At 35.6% G+C, this 23,181-nt stretch overlaps 1 protein-coding gene across 1 annotated transcript; it reads right to left on the bottom strand.

Moving 5' to 3' along the window:
* Positions 1–4,612: 4,612 nt before the first annotated feature.
* LOC130439133 (transcription elongation regulator 1-like protein) lies at positions 4,613–11,639 on the bottom strand. The gene is made up of 6 exons (XM_056771575.1): positions 11,493–11,639; positions 10,251–10,320; positions 9,028–9,166; positions 8,453–8,542; positions 7,792–7,910; positions 4,613–5,564 (listed from the first exon to the last, which is right to left on the bottom strand). The coding sequence occupies exons 1-6, from the start codon at positions 11,593–11,595 to the stop codon at positions 5,408–5,410; spliced, it is 678 nt and encodes a 225-aa protein (XP_056627553.1). The 5' UTR covers positions 11,596–11,639; the 3' UTR covers positions 4,613–5,407.
* Positions 11,640–23,181: the final 11,542 nt, after the last annotated feature.

Raw genomic sequence — 23,181 nt, 5'->3', positions numbered from 1 at the left:
ACGTTTAAGGGATGACAAGGTTAAAAAGCATTTACCATTTAGCAGAAATGAGGCTCACAGCCCTTGACATGAATTACAAGATTAGACAACATTACGCAAGACAGCACATTGTGTTGAAACAGAAACCCCCTCAGCGACATCAGTCAGCCCGAGAGTATTCTCATTATGTTGTGTGGATTTTTATAACAAACAGAACTTGTATCTCATAAGTGCTGGAACAAACTGTTCTTGTAGGAAATGACTGCAGTGTTTGTGTAGTAGATCCGGGGTTGGGGTGGTACCGGGGGGCTCAGAGCTTAAACGCGCCTCCTGGCGAACCGAGATGACTCTCCAGCAGTTGCTAACAACCCTGTCTCATGAATATTACATGAGTAAAGCTTTCTCAAATGCCACATGTAAACACAAGCAATTTGATTTAATTTTCCCGAATGTGCGGTTTTTGGAGTATACAGTGGAACGAGTTTTACTAATGAGTACTTTTTGTTATGAAGTATGTATCTTGGGTTTGAAAACTGGGTTAGCTTTAGAATTGTAGTTATTCGTTTATTTACAGATTTACCAACAACGCTGCACGAATGACATTTATGTTAAGTGGAGCTTACTATAGGAAGCATCACATTTATCTGACTGTATTTATGCATTTTACATTTCTCCAAATCAATTTTTAGTGGATTCAAGCTATGCATTATCAGATTTGTGTTCCCATCGGAATTTGAACCCACAATCTTTGTTGTGAGACAAACTTGTTGTGATCATGGGACTTGTGAAATTTGATGTCTCAAGTAATCAAAGGTGTTCGTTTTTCCAACCTGGTGGACAAGACCATGTATGAAAAAGCTCCAATTAGATATATGGAAGAACAGAAAAAACAGATATATTTCCCATCATATCCTTTTTTTTCCAATGAGGCTGTTATATCGATTTTCTGCTGTGTCATTTCCACTGTTACATCAATGGAAAATGTGGCAAATTAAAGAACGCTGTTTACATTTCACGAATTCCCATCCTTCATTAGTTCTGCAGTCTTACGACTGCATCTGGATCAATTTTGATTCTGATCCTTTATCGCAACAGCTGTGATCTCTCTCTTTCTGTCTCATCCTGAAGCTCAGTTTGATCCTGAAGCCTTTATTCGGTGTGTGTTTGGAGGTGTGATATACCTCAGCGCTCCAGACCTCTCTGTCACAGACACAAACACTTCTAATAATTTCCCTTCTGACTTCAGAATCTCAACACAAAACCTCACGTGCAAGTTATTTTCAGCTGTGAGTTACACCATTTACTTTATATATACCACAGATGAAAAGTTAAACTGAGTTTTGTATTATATATTTGTATTATGTGCCATAACAGATTGCAGAAGTCGTCATAAAGAAACATGCCATTTTGTAAAGCTGCTTTAAAAAATATGTAGAGTGACAAGTGGAAATGCTATAAAACTGTTTTAACTTTTTTGGACTTTGTGACCACATCCAACTTCTCTCCAAACCTTGCATTTTAATGGACTTAGATATAGCTGTCACTAAATAACGTCTCCTTTAAGGTCACAACGGATACATTTTGTTATTGAATATTCACCCATGATCATGACATTTGGACTGCGAGCTTCCTTAAATAAATTAATTAAAGGTGCTGAATTATTTAGCATTCATAAACATCCTCACCACCTGCCAGACGTCACTGAAAAAAGCATCCTGAGAAATCACACCTTACCCTGTGACAGCCATAAGCCTTCAGCAGTCCGTTCCTTTGAAGACAGATGAAAATCAGCAGATCAGAAATGATGTGTATATCCAATGGACTTTATGCAAACATTGTAATGAACTTAACTTCTGAACTTTGGAAGGAGAGTTACTGCATATGTTGGAAGAGTATGAATGCTAACTTCATTGCTAAGGGCAAGAGGAAAGACTTGAAAACGTAGACTCGAAAAGAAACTGTGAACAGTGTTTTTGCGTGCTTCTTTACTGTGATGTCATTATTTATAAAACAAGAGAATGACAAACATTGGAGGAGAAAAATCTTTCTCTGACATTGTTTTGCACATTTGGGTTTGTTGGTGGATGTGTCTTTGGAGGGCAGGTTAAAAGCTCTTACAAAAGATGGCATTTGAAAAGCCTTTTTATTACCTGTGATTATGACAGATGCTGTCAGATCGTTTCTGCACATCCCAACAACGATGCTCTTACAGTCAATGTAGGGTTAGTGATCTCCTCTCTCCCCGTCAGCCGGCCGTTGGCCTTTTCTTTCTCTGTAGTGTGAGTCACCTGCAGTTTCAATAATGGATAGGAGTAGACACATGCTTGGAATGACGCCAGAGAGTGTGGATGTCCCGTAGAGCCATAATGGAGTTTACTCCTCCATAAAACAGTTTGCCAGAACTCTGTCTGCTGTCCCGTGTTTATTTATAGCTGTGTTTCTCTGAAGTGACACTGATGGAGAAGGGCTGTTGACTTTTCCTCACGAGTGTGTCGGTTCAATCACTCTGTTTGACGCTGAAAGAACGCTGTAACACCGACAGCGTGAACACGCTCCGGTAAACCAGCTCCGGGTCTCAGTACCCACAACTAGAACTTCCAGCGTTCATAGTGGACGTGTGGCTTACAACACTAAAAACAATCATATATCTGCTTGCATATCTGATTATTAAAGTTGTACGTTTACACATGGGTTTTATGGAGCAAAATCTTATATATATATTTTTATCAATAATCAATACACAACATCTGTCTCAGTAAGGTTCGAATAAGGAATATGTGATAAAGTCTCAAGCTCTCACAGCAGTAGTGGATGTTATCTGTTTAAGTGTATCTTCATGCTTGTGTTAATTTAAAGTTCTTTAATGGACAGATAATTGAATCTATTTATTTATTCTACACCAGTGATGTCAATGGAAATGTGATATTTTGGCACGTCTCCTTAACTTTTAAGTCTCATTTGCTAATTTTTCATCACAATCAGTCATGTGACGTGAAAACCAATCGGGTTCATTGTAAATGTCAAGTCAGAGATGGGAACTTGAGTGTAGAATGTTGACTAAAAGAATCAACCAGCAACTGATTTGACTTGTTTACAGGTTAGGACATTTATCAGAAATTCAATTCAAAATTATTTTCAGTTTTCTGAATTTACTATTTACTATTTGTTTAGGTAAAATGGTCATTTTTGTTTAATTCTGTGAACTACTAACAATATTTCTCCCAAATTTCATATAAAATATTGTTTATATTTGCATTTATTTGCTGAAAACGAAAACTGGAGAAACAGGTGAAAATGACAGAAAGATGCTCTGTATTTTTTCAGACCACAAATACTGCAAATAAAACAAGTTCATATTTACTTCCAAGCAATATAGGAGGAATATTTGAACATGTATTTTGGACAATAAAAAGTAAATAATACAAAAATATTTTTATGTGATAATCTTTTTTTTACAGTTTTCATGTGTCTTGTCACGCTGTCAGTCTTTCCCGTTGCTGTCGGATGACTTTGTCACTCCTGAGGTTTGATTTTGTTGAAATTAAACAGACATGGACTGGAATGGTCACAATACATCTAGAAATGCTGAACAAATTTTAAATTCTCTCTTAATTTTTCCCACGGCAGTGTTTTAACACATGATAATATAAAGAATGTGCTATACTGTTTTTTAGATAAGTGTGCCTTATCAAACAGTTCCTAATAAATAATGCATTTATAAAGAAGTATTAATTCCTAAAACCTGTTTTTTTTCATAAATTCCTGAAAGTGATTATAACTATTATCAAAAGGTATTTAAGACTTAAAACCTGTGACAAAACACTATGATTTGAGACCTGTCAAACTTGTGGCAGGAACACTGCATTTATTTTAACAACTGGTTTTACAGTCTGTGACGTGGAGAGAGTTTGGGAGCCCCAGTGGTGGATTATCAGTAAACAAGATTCTCTTCTGGCCTTAGTGTCACCTTCATGAAATATTCAATCTGTATTCAGTAGAGAGATGTTTTATTTTCTCTTGAAATAATGAGGTTACTTCACACTGGTGACCAAAGATGGCACCTCTGGTTGGTTATTTGCAGGCAATGCAGCACCAGTGAACAACTTTATTAACCAGTAAAGATTCAGCGATGCCCTGTGAAGATGACCTCACCCCTCCATACTCATCAATAGCTGAAAAGTTTATGGGCAAAATAAAGATTTCATTGGATGACTAATGTTGATGCATGAAAAATGTTTGGCATTGACAAAACGCAAAACTTCACATCAATGTATGGAATCACATTTAATTATGTCAAACATCTAGAAGACAAATTAAAGTGATTATGTCTATGAGCACTTGCCCTGTGGCTTGTCACAGATAATGAGAAAACCTGATAAGTATAGCTTGGTTATTCTCAGCCTGGAAGAGAGTTTGTGCACATCAATATCTTGGCATTTCATGAGAGGTCATGTTTCCTTCACCATTGTTAGGCTGTTGTTTATCGGTCCAGTGATGGAATGTTTTATAATCATCCAGAGCTTCCATAATGTAAGACTTTTATTATGAATAAAAATCAACGCTGACGTTTTATAGTTGACTGGTATGGTAAAAATAGATTTATTGTAAATGAACAAGACAAATCAAAAGGTGATATGACCAAATATTCGTAATTGTTACATGGTAACAATACGACACATTGTGTATTAAATGAATAGACTGACAACTTAATGGCCTCATGAATAAAGAATTTGATTATTGAATTAAGATCATCATTTTAAATGATCACCTGTTTCACATTTATCTCATTACGATGAACGGAATCCACAAGCTCTTATTTTTCTTAAAGGAAATTCACTTTTTTCTGCATTGCCAAACTTTAATTTTACAATATCATGACAAATTGAATTACAACAAACCGGTAGACAAGAGACCCATCAATGCACAACATCACTTATTGATTCACTGGAGAATCGTATCCATTAAAGGAAATCTTTCACTTTTACAGTCACTTTATAGCACAGCGCCAATTAATCGACATCTATTTACAATGATTAAAAATCATTCTCTACCTGTGTGCACAGGTCAATGGCTTTATGTGGTGCTGTGTACATTTGTCGAGTCAAACAGAGTAGTCGTGTTCGGCATTGCGATTCAGACGCCTTGTTAAACTCGTACTGGAGATTAAGAGCTTCAATATGAAACACATTCAGATGTATGGAGTTAATTCGCAAGCCGCGATTCCTAAAGCCGCTTCCATCAAGCCAGATTGTGCTGGTTCGGCATTTGTTTTGTTTTGTTTGAAAATCAGTCATTTGAAAGCAAAAAACAACGCCGCCGTAGGTTTCACCCCATCATCTGGTCACACATACGGAGTGATATTATCACCAAAACACTGCTTCCGCCCGTGTGATGAATCTGAAGAATTCACTTCAATGCCGACGAATCCTCATCTCATCTTTCTCAGCCGCAGTCGGTTTTCTTTATCCCGTTTCTTCAACGTGCTGATGAACTGGGTAAAAAACAGTTCCTGGTCTTTCCTCTTCACAACTTGTTTGAAGCGCGGATCTTTCCCGTACTTTTCCAAAAACTCTTTGAATGTTGATCTACGAGAGAAAACAGATATGAGATTTCTGATACCGTTTTATTTCAGCAGTGCGATGGTTTGAAATCGTCGCTCGTGATGGTCCTGCGTTTTCTTGTGAAAATGTGGTCTAATAGAGGTTTGACTGAGGATGTGTTCCGTGGTTTGACAGTAAAACCTTTCGGTAAAAGGAATCGGGGATGCAGGACAATTTTGCTTCGTCTGAGAAGCGGGGTGAAATGTTTGGTGAAAGCATCAGGCGAAACTAGGAGCAATACATTATCTGCTGTCTTGTACTGCCTCAAAGCATTATAGGCAGCTAAACACAAACCTGCCAACCCAATGTGCCGAAACACCAGGTTTACCTCCCACAGATCAGTCTCGCAGGAAAACGTCTCAGATGTAAAATCCTCAGATGTCTTGCGTTGGTGCAAATTAGAAATCTTGCTTGTGCAAAAATCATTATAGTACTTCGTGTTTGCCTGGATTTTGCTATATGGTTGCTAAGGTGTCTTGAGAGGCTTTTAAAGTGTTGCTATGTTGTTGCTACACTAGATATTCTGATCTCTACATATGTCTTGCACCTGTACGCCAATGTCAATTTAAGTGCAAATGAGTCTACATTTAAATATGACTTAAGGGTTGTTGTGTGTATTGTGTGCCGTGCGTGTATACAACAAACACACTTTTTTTTAATTGGGAGCTTTGAAAATGCTTATACTGTATGAACCCACATGAAAAATACTGCAGTATTCTATAGAATTTACAATTTACTATAGTAAATACTGCTGTATACTACAATATCAACTACAGATTATAGTTGTAATACTTGATATAGTTATAATTTAACAGTTAATACTGCACAATACTGAAGTAACGTATTTACTGTAGTTTACTACAGTAAACAACAACGTATTGCAATTCACTAAAGTAAATATTACAGTATGCTACAATATTAACTACATGTTAAAGTTATAATATTTGATACAATTATCATTTAAAGTGGTCATTTGGCACAAATACGTGTCTTTCTGTGTCTTTGATGTGTTGCCCATGCATGTATTAAACAAGTAAAATTGTGTCAGAACAAAAGATGCATTGTATCTAAAAGCGTTTTTTTTAACCTTAAATCGTGTACACACATTGCATTACATCTAAAACAAACAGCAATATTCGTGTTAGCCGTGTCCCATGACCCCTATCATATAGTTAGTACTACACAATACTATAGTAAGTTACTTACTTTAATTAACTACAGTATACAACATGTTACAATTTATTATAGTAAATACTACAGTATACTACAAAATTTTTTACAGTTTAATTGTTATTATTTAATATGTCATAAAGTTAATACTACACAATATTATGGTAGGATATTTGCTATAGTAAACTTTAGTAAATATAGTATAGTTTACTATATAATTTAATAACTATGTATTACAATTTTCTATAGTAAATACTATAGGTTGCTACTGTAGTTTTATTGGAAAATACATTTAAAAAATCTAATATAGCAATTAATATAATATTAACTGTATCTACTCAATAATGATTTATGTATGATGATCTCTTCCTTAAAGGGGTCATTGGACGCGGCTAAGACGAATATTTTTGTTTGCATTAGATGTAATACAATATGTATACACAATTTAAGGTTAAAAAACGCTGTAATTTCCACATACCGTGCATGTTTGTATCTCCTCTTTGCTCCGCCTCTCTGAAACGCACTGATATTTTACAAAGCTCATCGCTCTGAAAAGCGAGGTGTGCTATGATTGACCAGTTCACTATTGCGTATCTTTTGTTCAGACATTTAAATTTTCGCAATTTTACATGTCTAATACATGCATAGGCAACCTATAACACACCAAAGACAAAGAAAAACACGTATTTACGGCGAATCCCCCCTTTAAAATATACATTGTTTGACAAGAACTGTTCTAATGTTAATATTTGTGCCTGGATTTACATTTCTTCTGCTATGTTCACTATAAATTAATCAGGAAAAAGAACACAGTAAGAGCACACAAAAAGACAGACTTCAATCTGAATCTCATCCTTGTTGTGACTCTTTCATGTTCTGTGTGTGAGACCTCTGGGAGTAAACAAGGTTAATATAAACACACAAGCCCCTGAAGAAACCTGGACCAGAACTTTATTAAATTCAGTTATGAAGACCGCTGCTTCATTCTAGAGATGCTTTTATTAATGCATCAGCAAAACACATCAGGCTGTTTTAAACTCACCTGGACGTGACTTTCGACTCCTCCAGCAGTTTTCTGTATTCCTCCTTGGCTTGCTGAAGTTTGCACTTTTTCTCTTTGTACTCCTCGTTCATTCTTGCTTTGACGAACTGATCGAAAATCTGAGGACGAAGAGACAGAGCGCTAGTTATAGGTTATACCTGTACATTCAGTATATATAGCAGATTCATATAAAGTCAGAATCTACATTTACTTTTTTTTAATTTAGTCATTTAGAATCTAGATTTAGGAAGTATAAAGTATACAAAATATAATGTACAGAGCTACATTCCTTCCACAGTTTTGGGTCTTTTGTTTCGAGCTCGACTGTTATGTGATGCTGTTTTTGTATTGACGCCAAACTCATTTGTTTGTTATGAATAAAATATTTTCTGGTTTGTCTACGTGAGGTTTTAAAAAAAAAGAAACTCAACAAATAAGAAAATTTGAGTAGATTATCTACAAGAAAATACATATCACCACATGAAGACTTCATAAAAAAGCTATTTCTGTTACATTTCCAATGTTGTTTAAACAACAAAACTTATGAGAACAGAGTAATGGTTAACTCGTGGAGGTGTGGAGTGAATTGAGTTTGAAGTTTGGTTAATGTTTGACGTTTATCGAGGCTGATGTGAGCAGAAGCGAGACCGTCGTGAGATACCTGTTTACGTTCCTCTGGACTCAGCAGCAGGTAACGCGGATCAAAGACAATTTTGTGTAATTCCTTCTCCCAGGTGGAGAACGCAGACACCTGTTCAAGACAAGCGGGATGAAATACTGCTCAGGCACAACAAACTCACGTCAATTACTGCTTGCTGCGTTACTTCATTTCAACATACACACTGTGTGCAAACACACTGCCAGTACAAAGTGTTCCCTCAGTGAGATTTTGAGGATCATTGTTAGGTTTGTGGAGCAGAAGTGTTCGGTGATGGAGAGGAGATAAACTAAAGAAGAACTCTGGTTCACCTCAGCAGATGAACTTAAGATAAAGGTTTCTTAAAGGAACAGAGCTCACAAAAAAGGGAAAAGTGGGAATGAATGAAAGGGAGTTTGTCTAGTCTGATATTCTAGATCACTTTTTCATTGTCAAAATAAACTATCATCATATAAAAATATGCATGAACGTTCTCCCAAAATTCCACATCAATGCAGATGAGTAAATAATTAAAATTCTTGTATTTCTTTAAACCCTGAAGATATGAAAGATACATGTACTGTAAATGATGTACTTACCCCTCGTTCCAGAAGCATGTCTCTAAAGTGGCCGATTCGAAGCTCCAGCGGTAGACTCATCTGATCAGATGATAAAGAAAAACCCTTCTGTTCGCTTTTGTCTCCACTCAGTTCATCACATTCAAGAGTGTGCTCCAGTCTTTAAAAAAAGAGAGACACATATGAATAATTTATTCATTCATGTATAGCTGTGGGAAAAAAAACAAGAAACCATTTCAAATGTCCATTTAATTAACATTACTTGATATATTGTGTCCATTCCAGTCCAATTTTATCTAAATCAAACCTCATACAACAGCAATGTAAAAGACTGACAGCATGACAAGACACATTAAAGGTTGGATTAAAATCCAGGTTATTACACAAAAAATAAATTTCAACCTTTTCTAAATTGAAAAGTAAAAATATGAGTGTTGTAATGCTTAAAAGTGAACATGAACTTTGAGGTCTGAAAAAGTACAGAGCATCATTTCTATTGTGTTAACCTGTTTCTGCACATAAATCCAAATACATATATATATGTTTAAATTTGGTAGAAATATTGTTTAGTAGTTTTCAGAATAAAACAAAAAATGTAATTTTACCTAAATACATACCTATAAATAATAAATTCAGAAAACTGAAAACAATTTGGAAATCGTCTCTAAATTTTTTAAGTGGCTGTATATAATAAGACTGGGTTTCTGAACCGTGGCCTACTAAGTGGATTACATGGTTATTTAAAATAAGACAAAACCTGCATTAATATAAGCTCAAGCCACATAATTTACATCTTATTTTAGTAGTTATGCCAAGAGTATAGATATTCTGAATAGGGGGCTTTGGGTCATTGTTGTGGATATTGGGGAGCATGAAGTCAAAAATATGACAGAATGATCAGATCAGGTTTTTTACAAACATACGTTTAGCACCTTTTGTTATTTACAAACTCTAGTGTTTCTTGTTGAAATGTAAACTGTGGGGTTGTAGGCTCTTGTCTCCAAGCAGACGTTTGGTAGCACTTCAAAAACCCAATTGTTACATTCAAATAATCTCCACGAGAGACCGTTTGAGAAAATGAGCGGCAAGCTGTGAGTGCAGATGTTGTCATCCCAAACCCAGAGCTTTCCCGTGGAGTCGTGATTATCTGGATGAGTGACACACGACGCCTCTGTCAAATGCTCCTGTGTGAATGAAAGCATCAGAATAGATCTGTGACTGTAGCGTGTTCTCACATCACTCACTTGTTGCGTTTGCTCTTCGATCCACAGTCTTCATCTGTATCATCATCATCAGCGAAAGGAGAGTCATCATCTGTTGAAAAAATTTGAACATTTTCATTTACAACACTTACTTTTAATTAGGGATGCACCGATATTTTAGTCACCGATATTAATCTGACGATATTGGATTAATTTAACATCATCGGCATATTGGCAATAGCATGAAAAAGGCCGACACAGTTAATTATTTAACTGCATGGTGGCAATGAGTTAAACGTCTGAATAATCCAATATTTTTCTCTGAGCGATTAAATAGCAACAGCACACACTTTATTTAAATCATTAAAGAAATGTTCAATGTTAAGTCAAATATAAGTTAATGTTGTAAATAAAATAAATATTCCCCTTTGAAGATTGCAAAAATCACCTTTGATGATTGTCATGTTGTCTTATAGTATTTTTATCTTACCTTGTGCCTCTCTTAAAACGTTAAATTGATCTAATTCGTAGTAAAATGTATTTAATGCAGAAAAAACAAGCTAGTATTGTAAACCACTAAGCAATTGCCCAATACTGGTGTTGGACGATAGTTGTTTGTTAAAATTGGCATCGTATCGACCAAAAAATTTAATCGTTGCATCCCTACTTTTAATAGCATTGCTTTCACAAGAATAAACGTCTCAATCTGTCTACAATAAAGTAATTTTAATTATGAAAATGTGTGTGAATTACTTGTTTAAAAAGTTGATTCATTATTTATACCAATAACCACTTGTAGGTTTACGACAAAAGCTGTTCCTCATATTATTCATGTCAGGTTGTCCATCAGTAAAGTAACCCGAGAACGAATTCACTCGAACGGTCATATTTAAATTGCAGAAGTCAAATAGATTAAGGTCATCGATAGATAATATCTTTGAAACGGCAATAAAACTAAATCAATACAGATGAGAAGCCGGCTGGGAAATCAAGCCAAGCGTATAATAACTTCCAGACAAGATCCAGACTAATTCAATATTTGTTGAGCTATTTCATTGGATTAGAGTTTTTACGTAATCCACAAGTACAGCCGGCGGTTTGTGGGTGTATTAATGTCACTCGAGCGTCATTATCTCACAGTGAGGATTAAACTTTTGTGCGGAGTTCATCCCCTTCACTCTGAATGTGACCCTGAATTTCTAAATTCCAGCGGTGAAAGTCTCAGCTAGTTGCTGGAAAAAGAATGAGACAACGATCTTATAAAATCATCCGATCAGCTCTCACCTAAAGAGTCTTTTTTGCGTTTATGTGGCGGATCCTCTATGATGCGGTTGAGGTCTCCACGGTCTTTCAGATCCACCGGTTTTTCCCATACTGACAGGTGCATTGTGGGATTGAAGAAAAAGACCTTGTCGTCTCCCGTCCACACTACACACCTAGACAGAAGAGAACAGATGTTACGACGGCAACAATCTGACTGTGTTTTGCTCACAGATGGCTTTGAAATCCCAACGGATACCAGAATGACAAAAATCAGCCAGAGAGAGAGCGAAGCGGCCCAGACGAGACTGTGGGTCACACAGAAGAGCTCTGAACGACTGAGATCGGTTTGTTTGGTTTGGACTGTGATGTGTTTTCACCTCACCAGACGTTTTTCTTTTTCAGACTCATCTCGCATGATGACAGATCAGGAGATTTTAAACAGATCAAATTCACCGTAACTCCAACCTCAAGTATCGACTATCACGCATTTAAGGTACTTGTCATAAATCAAAAAGTGACACAAAATGTCTGTCCTGGATAATATGGCGTCGCATTTATAATTTCAGACCCATTCCGGGCCTGACGCGGTGCATGTCGGATGAAGTATTCATAGATTCTGCGGTAGTCTGTGAGGTAATTTGATACAACCTCATGCCAACCATGACAAACCAATTCTGACATTTCATTTTGCTTCCCCATCACATCAGTGCTGTAGAACTGACCCCATGATATTAAAAAATCTCTGAAACGGCACATCCGCTCGGCTCATATGCAGTTATTCATAGTGCAGACAGATGGCTGGCCCTGCTCACATGCTTTATTTATATTTCCTATAATATTGCAGGGATTCTGTGTTTGTGGATCATATCCGTAAAACCTCTGTATATTTATAAAACAATAAGCATAAAATAAGCTTTAAAGGCCAGGAACTCTTACCAAAGACAAATTTATCTCTCAGATTTTTTTTATAGACTTATAGACTCAAAGGTTATGATTTCTTTTCAATGTTACAATACTCTCTACTAAAACAACCAGTCCACTGTGTGAAATTTCTACGGTGTATGTAGATGAAAAAGCAAATTTTAAGGTAATAAAAACACAATGCTTCAAAGTTCTTTATACACCCCTGAAGACATATTGTGGTTATGTATATTATTTTGCATTTCTGTCAATAGATCATCCAAAAATTACATACTGGACCTTTAATATGCAGAGAGTGTATAATATATAATAACTATAAACAAAAAATGGAAGACACAGTTTTCAGGAAAAAAGTTATCAGTGGTTTAATTTACTCTATGTATAAAAAGATAAATAACAATAAGTAAAATTTGACAAATTGTTTGCATACCGTCAAAATACAGAGCTATACAATGAAATGAAAACCCCTGAGAATTTGATAAAATTTCTAAAGAAATGTTTATGTTTATGAAGACATTTGAGACATTGAGATCTCAGACCCTCAGATGTTGCTCTTTCAAAGCTCAGCAGATTTTGAGGAGTTCTCAGAGTTGCGTATCATTGAAATATAAAAAATTAAACACTGCTTAGAAGAAAAATTTGAAACAGAAATGAGAAAATTTTTCAAATCCACAAAGAGTTTAGGGTGTAAAATGAATGTAAATGTGAATGTTAAATAATATTTATTTTGGTAAATTTGATGAGAAATATTTGAGTTTATATTGAGATCCTCAATAATCTGAGCTCAGTTTACGACATTGAGATCACTTCTGAAACACTAATGGAGACATTTATGAGATTTCTGCCTCTTTCACAAGAGAAATATGTGAGAAGCAGAAGACTGAAGGAAAAGTTTTCCTTTTCCATTTAATCTCTGTGAGAAAATGTAGATATTTAAGAGATCTCATCTGGGATTTTTTTCATACGAGGAGGCACGTGTGAGATATACTGAGGTCTTTTTCTTCAGGGTGCGTGCGCTCTGTTTCCTTTCCGATTAATTTTCTTAATCTCTACATTGTAGACTTTTAAAGATTATAGATTTATTTCCCTTGGGTCTCCGCTCTTAACTTTTTTATATCCAATAAGAATCTCAGCTGAACTGGATAATTATGCAACAGCTCGTGTTTCTGTGAGTCCCCTGAAGCCCGAGGGTCTCGAGTATGAGTTAAATGCAAAGATTTACCAGTGAATTTGGCTCTGTGAGTCAACAAAAGCTGAAAGCGTTAAGCTGCGTTGCCTGCTGAGCTGCAAGAAATTGTGTTTGTGTGTGTATGTTTGTATGCAGGGAGGGAAAGCCCACACTGCTCTGGCAGAGAGAAACATCTTGCATAACACCTTGTCCTAATGCAGGTTTGTGTTTGTCTGTCATTGCATCTGTTTCAAACAATCATTCAGTGACATGCGTCATCTAAATGTCTCTATGCCCAACGACATTCATAACGAAAATGAGATGCAACAACCATGCTTAATCTGTTTGATCTTATAACCTATAGACAGCAAGCGCTTACAATACTGCCATTTTAAATGTATTGCTGATTATCTTGCAGAGATATTCACTAGTAAGAAGATGCATCAGATTGAGGATGAGCATTGCAGTTACCATGGTGATCCAGGTATGGGTTGTAGATGCAACGGGCCCCTTGTCTTTGGGCGAACAGTCCTCATCCATGTCGATTTTAAAAGTCTCATCCTAGACACAAATACACAGTATATCAGCATGACATCAAAGAGCGAATGATATTGATTATATGTGATGATCGTAACGGTCAAATACAAAGCGAGCACTTTCAGTTATAGTATGGCTGTTTCTTCTCGACCAAAGAAGAAAATGATGTTGTATGCTTTAGTATTTACTTTAGTAAACTGTAGGAAAACAATTTGAACCCTACTAGAGTAAATAATAAAGTATACTACAGTATTTACTAGGCTACAGTTGATCAAGTCACTATGGTTCATTCTGCTAAATACTGAAGTATACAGTATACTAACAAAGTCTTCTAATTACTATAGAGTAAAACAGCATACTGGAAATTACTATAGTGCACAATGCAGTATTTAAGACAATTCATCATTGCACTATACTGTAGTTCAATCTACATAATACTGTAGTATACTACAACAAAGAATACCAATTTCAGTATACTACCATTTACTAAATTTTACTATAGTAGATACCAAACTGCACTTTTTTATTTACTGCAGTTTATAATTTCACTACAGTTAATACTACAGATACTGCAGTATCTATGAACAAAGTATACTAATTTCTATAATGCACTTCAGTTAACAATATTTTACTACAGTTTACTAAAGTAAACACCAAAGTGCACCACAGTATTTACTACAGTTGATCAAATCACTACAGTTAATACTGCAAAATATTGTTGTATACTGTACATGAACAAAGTGTATTCATTTCTAATATGTACTACAGTACACGACAATTTACTATAGTGTTTAATAGAGTAAATACCAATGTACACCACAGTATTAACTAAAGTTTATCATTTCACTACAGTTAAAACTATAGTATATTGTAATATACAGTACATGAACAAAGTATACTAATTTCTATAATTTATTATAGTATACTTCTGTACATTAAATACCAAAGTCTTAAGCATACTAATTTCTATAATTTATTATAGTATACTACTGTACATTAAATACCAAAGTATACTACAGTGTTTAGTAATGTATTTAACACTACAGCATACTATGGTATAAATTAACAAGGCACAGTAATGTCTACAATATATATTGCAGTTGACCACAGTTAAATATCTACAGTAACTTCAAAAACCTAACACAGGTTACAGGCCACATAAACATAGCAGATTATCAGTGATCTAGATGTGTTCAGCACTAAACACACTCAGAATAAGACCAATTACGCAGTTCCTACATGACCACTGATGGAGATTACTAACTCTCCACATTCTGTTGGCCTGGAGCCTCGCTCAGTCTTTACGGTCAAATTAATTATTATTCTGGGTAAATGTCTCTAATTAATCAGTCAGAAAAGTTTTTAAAAGCCATTACCTATGGGGCACAGCGGCACAACGCACTCTAAGTAAAACCATTATAAACTTCATCTTAATTGGACTCCAGATTTGATTTTGCCGCAGTTTGACCTTTTCCACAAATCAGTTTAATTTCACCCTCTAATAAAACTTGAGATGATTTCCATTCGGACCAAAGGTCTGGAAACAAATGAACTGACAAGTGATACCCATTATGTTGATGTTGCCTATAACACGGGTTTAAGGATAAAAAAAGAAAAAAAAAAGAAAGACAAACCTCAGGATTAGTCCGTTGGTTTGGATCAGGATGGATCACTAGGGCGTCTGTGCAGGGCGTCTTCTTCAGTTCCAGTATCTTATCTGACAATGAGAAGGACAAATGCTCAATATTCCGCAGATGTCGTCTTCTTAAATCCACATTGTCTTTAGTAGCTTATCAATAGTAAATATTGTAAAAGACAATTCCCTGTAATGCGTGTCAGGAATTATAATTAAACCTTTAAACATTTACTCCGTCTGCTAATGAAATGGTTATGCTATTCAATTTCATTAATGGATTCCTGAAATGAAAACTCTGCACATCAGTTTATAATGAAACCTATTTCAGTTTTTCTCCTTTAAGTTGAACAATGATCCAGCAAAGATGGGGGACTTCATTTACATACAGTGAATGAATATATATATATACTATATTATATGTGCAATTAAAGATTATTCATGGGCGCTAATGAATTGATTTTTATTTTTTTTAATCTAAAACTTAAAAATGTGGAGCACTGCATGTATACAATATAATATTGTATTGATGCTAAAGATGCAATATAATATAATATAAATTTACACTATATAATAATAAAACTGATTAGGATGCACGTTTAGCTGTGTGTTCAGTAAGTCAATAAGGTATACAAATAATATTTCTTTGAAGTTCTGAAAAGAGATTCAAAAGATTTTGAACAGAAATTGATCAGAATAAATCACAACTCCAAAAGCCACCGAACGCCTGGCAGACAAAATCAATAGGAAGAAACCCACTGTGACTGTCAGTGATGGTTGAAAGCATTATACACAATATTGTCATTCGCATTAGTCAGTTTTGGACGCACTCGAGCAGAGTCTGGCCTAAAATAATTTTAACTTTATCTCGCCGGAAAGCTGTGAAATGAGATGCGGCAAAAATAAAGCAGAAATCAAAATGTGGCTGCTTGATCTTTGGTTCCGAGTGAAATTAAACTTGAATAGAAGCCACATATTGAAGCAAGTTTGATTTTACACAAACAATTCATATCTAAAACTTGTTGAAAAACGAAGGATGCGTCACTTTCTCACCATCTCCCACTGCTCACACTCGTAAGTTATATTTGCGGAAGACAGGAAGCCACGACTCCAGAAACGCAGCCAGTATGAAGCGCCGCTTGCTTGTGCATCCAGTGTCTCAGCACAAAAACGCGTAAACCAAAGAACCAGTGACATTTTTAGTCGTAGTAATAAACTGTTTAAGTGTTATGCACCGCAACAGCCAAGTGACCTTCCCCAAATGACAGTTTGGGAACCACATACTGTGAGAGTTGGAGTTGACAAGCGGAGAAGCCAATGAACAGACCGCCCACAATGATAAATATTCCCAACGAGTTATCACAGAAACAATTTATTAAAGTTTTTTTCATCTATGTCCCCAGCACTTTTCAAAACAAAGTTACCTCACTGTTTCATCACCTCCATTTCCGTTGACCTGAAAATCACACTTAAAAATTCCATGTTTTTGGTGATCACGGTGGCCAAATACTAGAAGGCCAGGGTGAATCTGAAACGGCTTGTTTTATAAAGCATTCAAAGCTGACATCCCCATTAAATTTGAATGAAACTCTTCTGGCCCCATAGCAACTCTTTACAATAAAGGCCGAATGAAGATTCTGTTTGATTTATATCAGTTATCATCTCGACGCTGGAAGGGATGACGGGGATTCTCTCATCCACGCCTACGCTGCTCATTTATCTGTTTCTGTCAGAAGAGAAGCTTGTGTGGCGTGCGGCCACTCTAAGTCTTACATTCACACCAAACAATGGAGAAGAATGTTTGTGTGGCTACTGACTGCTTGTTTAAAGCTATTTAAGTCACGATAAACGTGCTCCGTGACAGAAAATGCAGAACTGCAGTGAAAGAAAAATACTAAATGAATTCAAGTCAGCTTTGAAGTTGTTAGCCAGCAAGTCAAAAGAAGCTGTGCTGTGTGACCAAGACCAAAGTGAACCGTTTACAAAGGTTAAATGAGTGTTCATAGTCCCAAAATAAATTAACACAGTGGCAACAGCAGTAAGCTTACATGTAATGTTAATGTAATTTACACAGTTCACAAGGGCTGTCACGATGAATTGATTCCAAAATAAATGTTTGTGTTTATATAATGTGTTTGTGTAACATAATAGTTTGTAACAAATATTTGCTTTAATACATTTTAATATAATTATTAATAATAATCAAATAATAAAAGTAACAATTTTTTTTTTAATATATACAGTACATGTACTGTATATATATATGACACTTTAAATAAAAAACTTTTTCTTAATTTACTATTTATAGGTGTTGCTATTCATCTTTGTTTCATTCTGTGAACCTCTAACAATATTTCTCCCAAATTTCAAATAATTTTTTTATATTTGCACAAAATGAAAATCAGAAAATATGCTCTGTTCATATTACATTTCAAGCAATTCAACAGGAATATTTATGTATAGGAAAAGTTCTAAAAAAAAAAAATGTATGAGTAAACCTGGATTTTTATCACAGTTTTCATGTTTTTATCATGCTGTCAGTCTTTCAAATTGCTGCTAGATGACTTTGTCACTCCTGAGGTTTGATTTTGTTTAATGACTGAAATGACCACAATACATCTAGAAGTGATGATTACATGAAAATTTGGAATGATGTAATGAATCACATGATGATAGGAAAAGCAATACCGATTATCATCCTGTTCTATGCGTGCCAAAAAATCATGAAGTGAAAGGGCAACAGTGTAAAGAAAGAAAGAAAGAAATAAAGAAAAGTATCTGTAAGAATTGCGTGTAGGGTATAAACTTTGCAATAAAGTTGTCAAAAAAATCCACAAATCAATGCACTTAGCGAGAGAGCAGACAAATAAAAGGAATAACAAAACTAGTCAGGACTGGCATAAAAACACATTTTCAAGAGAGACATTTTAAGGCAGAGGTTATCTTCTTTCCAACCAAATCTAAATAAAAAATCATTTATAAAAGGAACGATGACATTCAAAGTGATATATGATCTGATGCTTTGTGACTATGCTTGGAAAAGAAATCTCAAACTAGCATATTACAACTTCTCACTGTTTGTCATGCTTTATGCGTTGTGACATTGCGGTTTAAGTGTGGTTTTATATTGTGTAGAAACACACCTGCTCGTCTTTGCTCTTTCCAGTTTCCAGTAAACAGTGTTACTCCAGGAGCAGTGAGCGATGTTACCGCGGTAAAGTGTGAGGGCAGGACAGGTCCCAGCAAACCCTCCAGCTGCTGCGTGTACCTGAATGACACAAAGAGAACACGCAAATCTGTTTTACTATGCATGAATTGGGTCATTCCTACTGTGCAGAACAAGACCATCAATGTGCCGTGGCACAAAAACACTCAAACACTTAAAGGGACAGTTCACACAATAATAAAGATCAAGTCATTGTTTATTCACCCTCGTGACTCTCTTTTTCCCTGCAACACAAAAGAAGATATTTTAAGAAATGTTTCAGTGGATTTGTGTCCATACAATAGAAGTCAATGTGCATTTGTGTTGTTTTGTTATCAATGTTCTTCAATGATTATTTTTTGCGTTCTTTTGCAGAAAAAGAAAAAATACAGTACTGACATGAGGATGTATAAATGATGAACATCTTTATTTTGGGGTGAACTATCCCTTTAAACCACAAACCAAAGCACTCCTAAACAAACGTGTTTAAAACTGTATCAGTCCTAAGATCCATATCAGCTTTAAAAGTGAAAAGCACCACAGCATGGCTTCACAAACTAAGCTTTTATCACTGAGAGGCAAAAGGCGTTTCATTTCACACGCTCAACTTATCAAAGCTTCATTCAAAAGTTCTTCTGACTAGTTAAACGTTGAAAGAAGCTGGAAGCTCATTCTCATAAACACGAGCCATATTTAACCTTTCATTTTGTAGCGTCTGTCCGAATTCTGCTCGACAGACTCGGCTTGTTCATAAAGGTTAATTACATTTGGCTTTAGCTGTGGGCCGGGCATAGCTGAAATCCAGAGGGGTTGACGGATTGTCAGGTTGAATATGTATGTGCCATTTCCACTGGCACGGGAAGCAGATGCTACGCTTTATTTCAGCTTTCGCTTTCTGTAATCTGCCTTTTATGAATATCTCGGAAAATAAATGAACCATTCAAACGGTAAACTGTTATTCTCTTACAATAAGGATTTATAGGTTGAGCATTATTTCACAAATGTCAGTTTGACTTGGTTTGATGTCTACCCATGTCAAGATAACTACGTAAAGTAATCTGCAATTTTTAGTTTCAAATAGAGATGACGATAGCGAGGCAAAAGTAGACAAGCTTACATTTGTAAATATCTCCTATAGACGCTTTCAGAGGTAACGGCATAAACAAGACCTCCGCATAGAATCAACAACTGTTGAGTATAGTTTTAGTGTAATTGAAAACAATTAATATACAATAAAATCTAAAATGAATTAAATATCAAATAAATTCTTATACTGTAACAAAACACAGACCGGAAGTTAACATCGGGCCAGGTGCGTGTGTCTGCGATGAAACCGTCTATACTAAAATCACAAAAACTACAAGAAGCTCCACCCACAAGGGAAATTGATCAACATCATGGAGGATAAACATCAGTCATCGTCATTTGCTATCTGTTCATTTTTTAGATGAATTATGCATTATGGGAGTTAAATGAAGAGGGAGATTATGAGATCTGCTCATTAAAACATTTAATGGTGCGTGAACTGAAGATTTGCATCTGTTCGCTAAATCAACATGGCTGTTCCTATTGCGTTCAGATCTGACAGACACACACACAGACACACAAATATGGTGTATTGATAACCCTGTGCAGCAATTGATCACTAACACACTTTACAATGTCTGCTTTGTACATTAGCTTTCATTTATTACACTCAAAGATGCGTCTGGCCTGTGGTTTTTCGTCAGCCTTCAGAAAGAGTTCTCATGTGTCTCTCGTCCATATTGAATTAGCTGCTTGTGTTGTGTATAAAAGATGTTTTAATGACTACAGGCATGCATGCCTCCATTAAAGGCTCCGTCTTTCAGCTCAGTCACTTAATAATTAAAAGCGTGAGATCATGAAGCAGATAAGAGGATTCGAGCTGCCTAAATCAACAGTGGAAGTGTAGTCTACATGTTGCTGTTAGCAGGCATGAAATTAATCGCCCTAAAACATGTTGGAGTTGATATTGCAAGTGTTTTTTATTAGCTGGTGATAACATCTTTTTTGTTTTATCTAGAACATGACTTGATAAAAATGCATCAAGTGTAGTTTGTGGCATATTTAAATGTGAAAAAATTTTTTTTTGCAGACACAAAAGTAACAAAAAATCCCAGTTCAGAGTACAAAAAAACGAACAAAATTTGCTTTGTGACACATCCTTTGTAAACTGTATTCACCCTGAGTCGGGTAAAACAGGGTCAAAGAACAGAAATAACTCTAGGAAAGGTTAAGAGTTTGATGCGTTTTGATGTCAGGACTGGGAGGCTAGGAGACAAGAGGACATTATCTATAATCTGTTGTTATAAAGGCATCAAACAGAGACAGTGAAAGCTTTTGGAATGACCTACACATGACAAATGGCTGCTGTGGATGACAGACTGAGACCTTTATCGCCAACATGGAGTACACTGAACGTTTCAGGTTCAACTGAGAGGTCGAAAACGAGCATCCTGGTGCTTGCCGTCTATTATTCTAAGGCAGACGGTTTGTTATACAAAAAAAACAGTTAAAGTTTATTAAAGCATGCTACTAGTGTACTTCTTTTGAGGTAAATAAGTATGATTTCAGTCTAGCTCACAAAGTTCTCAGAAGTACAGAAAAAACATTCTGTCAGTATAAGAGAAGTATAGACAGTTTCAGCACCATCAACATAAACAAATGTGATGTGGCCCAAACTTAACCCTCGGTAGACCTTGGCAATAAATGAATAACTGTTGTTTGACCGTTAATTTAATACAATGATATACAATAAAATATTCATGTTAATATTCATATAAACACCATGCACTGTGTTGTTATTACCTTTCTGTGTTTTTCAGTTTTTCTTATTTGCTCCTGTAAAGCTGCTTTAGAACAATACAAATTGTGAAAAGCCCTATATAAATAAATTGAATATGAATATAAATGAAATGTAAAAAAAAAAATGATATTATAACCAAACACAGAACATAAGTTGACTTCAGGCCAGGTGCGTGCGTATGATGAAACTGTCGATACTTAATTTAAATTTTAAGTGTAGTGGTCTTTACTTTACAATAATGGCGTATACTTAAATGGCCTATTAAATACTTTTTACATAGTTTTACTTTCTTATAAACGTACATGTTCAAGCTACCAGTAGAACTGATCCTGATCTTCTTCGTCCAGAGCGATCATAGAAATGTATATTAAAGATAATAAATAAGTTACTGTAAGTTTACATAAAGAAAACTTACAAGTATACTTCACAAACAAGTATATATAGATTTTTGTAAATTAGTTTTTCTTTGCTACAAGCATTGATTTATGTGACTATAATTTACCTGTAGTATACCTGCAGTTTAATCAAAAACGGTTAATAATAATGAAATATTAGAATACTATTAGTACACTTAGTATGCTGATCAGTCCATGGTTCCATTATAAAGTTTAATCCTAAAGCAGCTCAACTTCAGCGCTATACTGAGTGTTTTTTAAATCAATTTCTTTTCTTTTGGCTGAAACCTTATTTTAGCTCTGCCTTTATTCCCCTCAAAAACAGTGGCTATTCAGATGGTTTCATTTAATAATCTATAGCCAAGGCAAAAAAAGCAAAATAAAAGTACATTTAGCGGGTTTCTTTAACAAGAGAAAATTGCCTCCTTTAAATCAACTATCTTGGCTCAAAAACATGGAAATATTTTTTACGAAAGTTCCTTCAAGTGCAGGCAGCCACCAACATGCTGTGAATAACAAAATAGCAGCTTTCATGTGAAACGCATTTTGAATATGGCAAACGCTTTCCAAGCGGAATGGCGTTATTTGGGGAATCGTTCACAACACCTATCAGACTACCTGTACTTACTGCCGCTACACGCTGAGGTCTGTAGTGACAACAGCTTCCAGACATGTGAACTTATCACATTACATCACATTTAAAAGCTCTAGAAGAGTCGAGCTGAAAACAGCCTCTGCATGCATTTGTCATAAAGCTCGAGGTCATTTGCAACACACCCGCTGCGCATCATTCTAATTTGTATCAATTTAATTTCCTGTCATGCCCATGTGACCAAGAAAATAATCAGTTTATTTATGTGAGGAAACAGAACGGCGTCTTCATTATGAATGAGACTGTATAGTCATTGGAGACATCGGGTTATGACTGCACACAGATGAGTCGATCCGCTGGCCTCCTCCATCAGACATGCTTCACTAGCTTTAGATTATATTCAGGGAGAGCTAGACCGTCTGTCAATTTTTA

The sequence above is a fragment of the Triplophysa dalaica genome, chromosome 17, assembly GCF_015846415.1.
Source record: "Triplophysa dalaica isolate WHDGS20190420 chromosome 17, ASM1584641v1, whole genome shotgun sequence".
NCBI classification, from domain to species: Eukaryota; Metazoa; Chordata; class Actinopteri; order Cypriniformes; family Nemacheilidae; genus Triplophysa; species Triplophysa dalaica.
The sequence above is the reverse complement of the archived record's forward strand: the minus strand, read 5'-3'. Positions and strand labels throughout refer to the sequence as shown.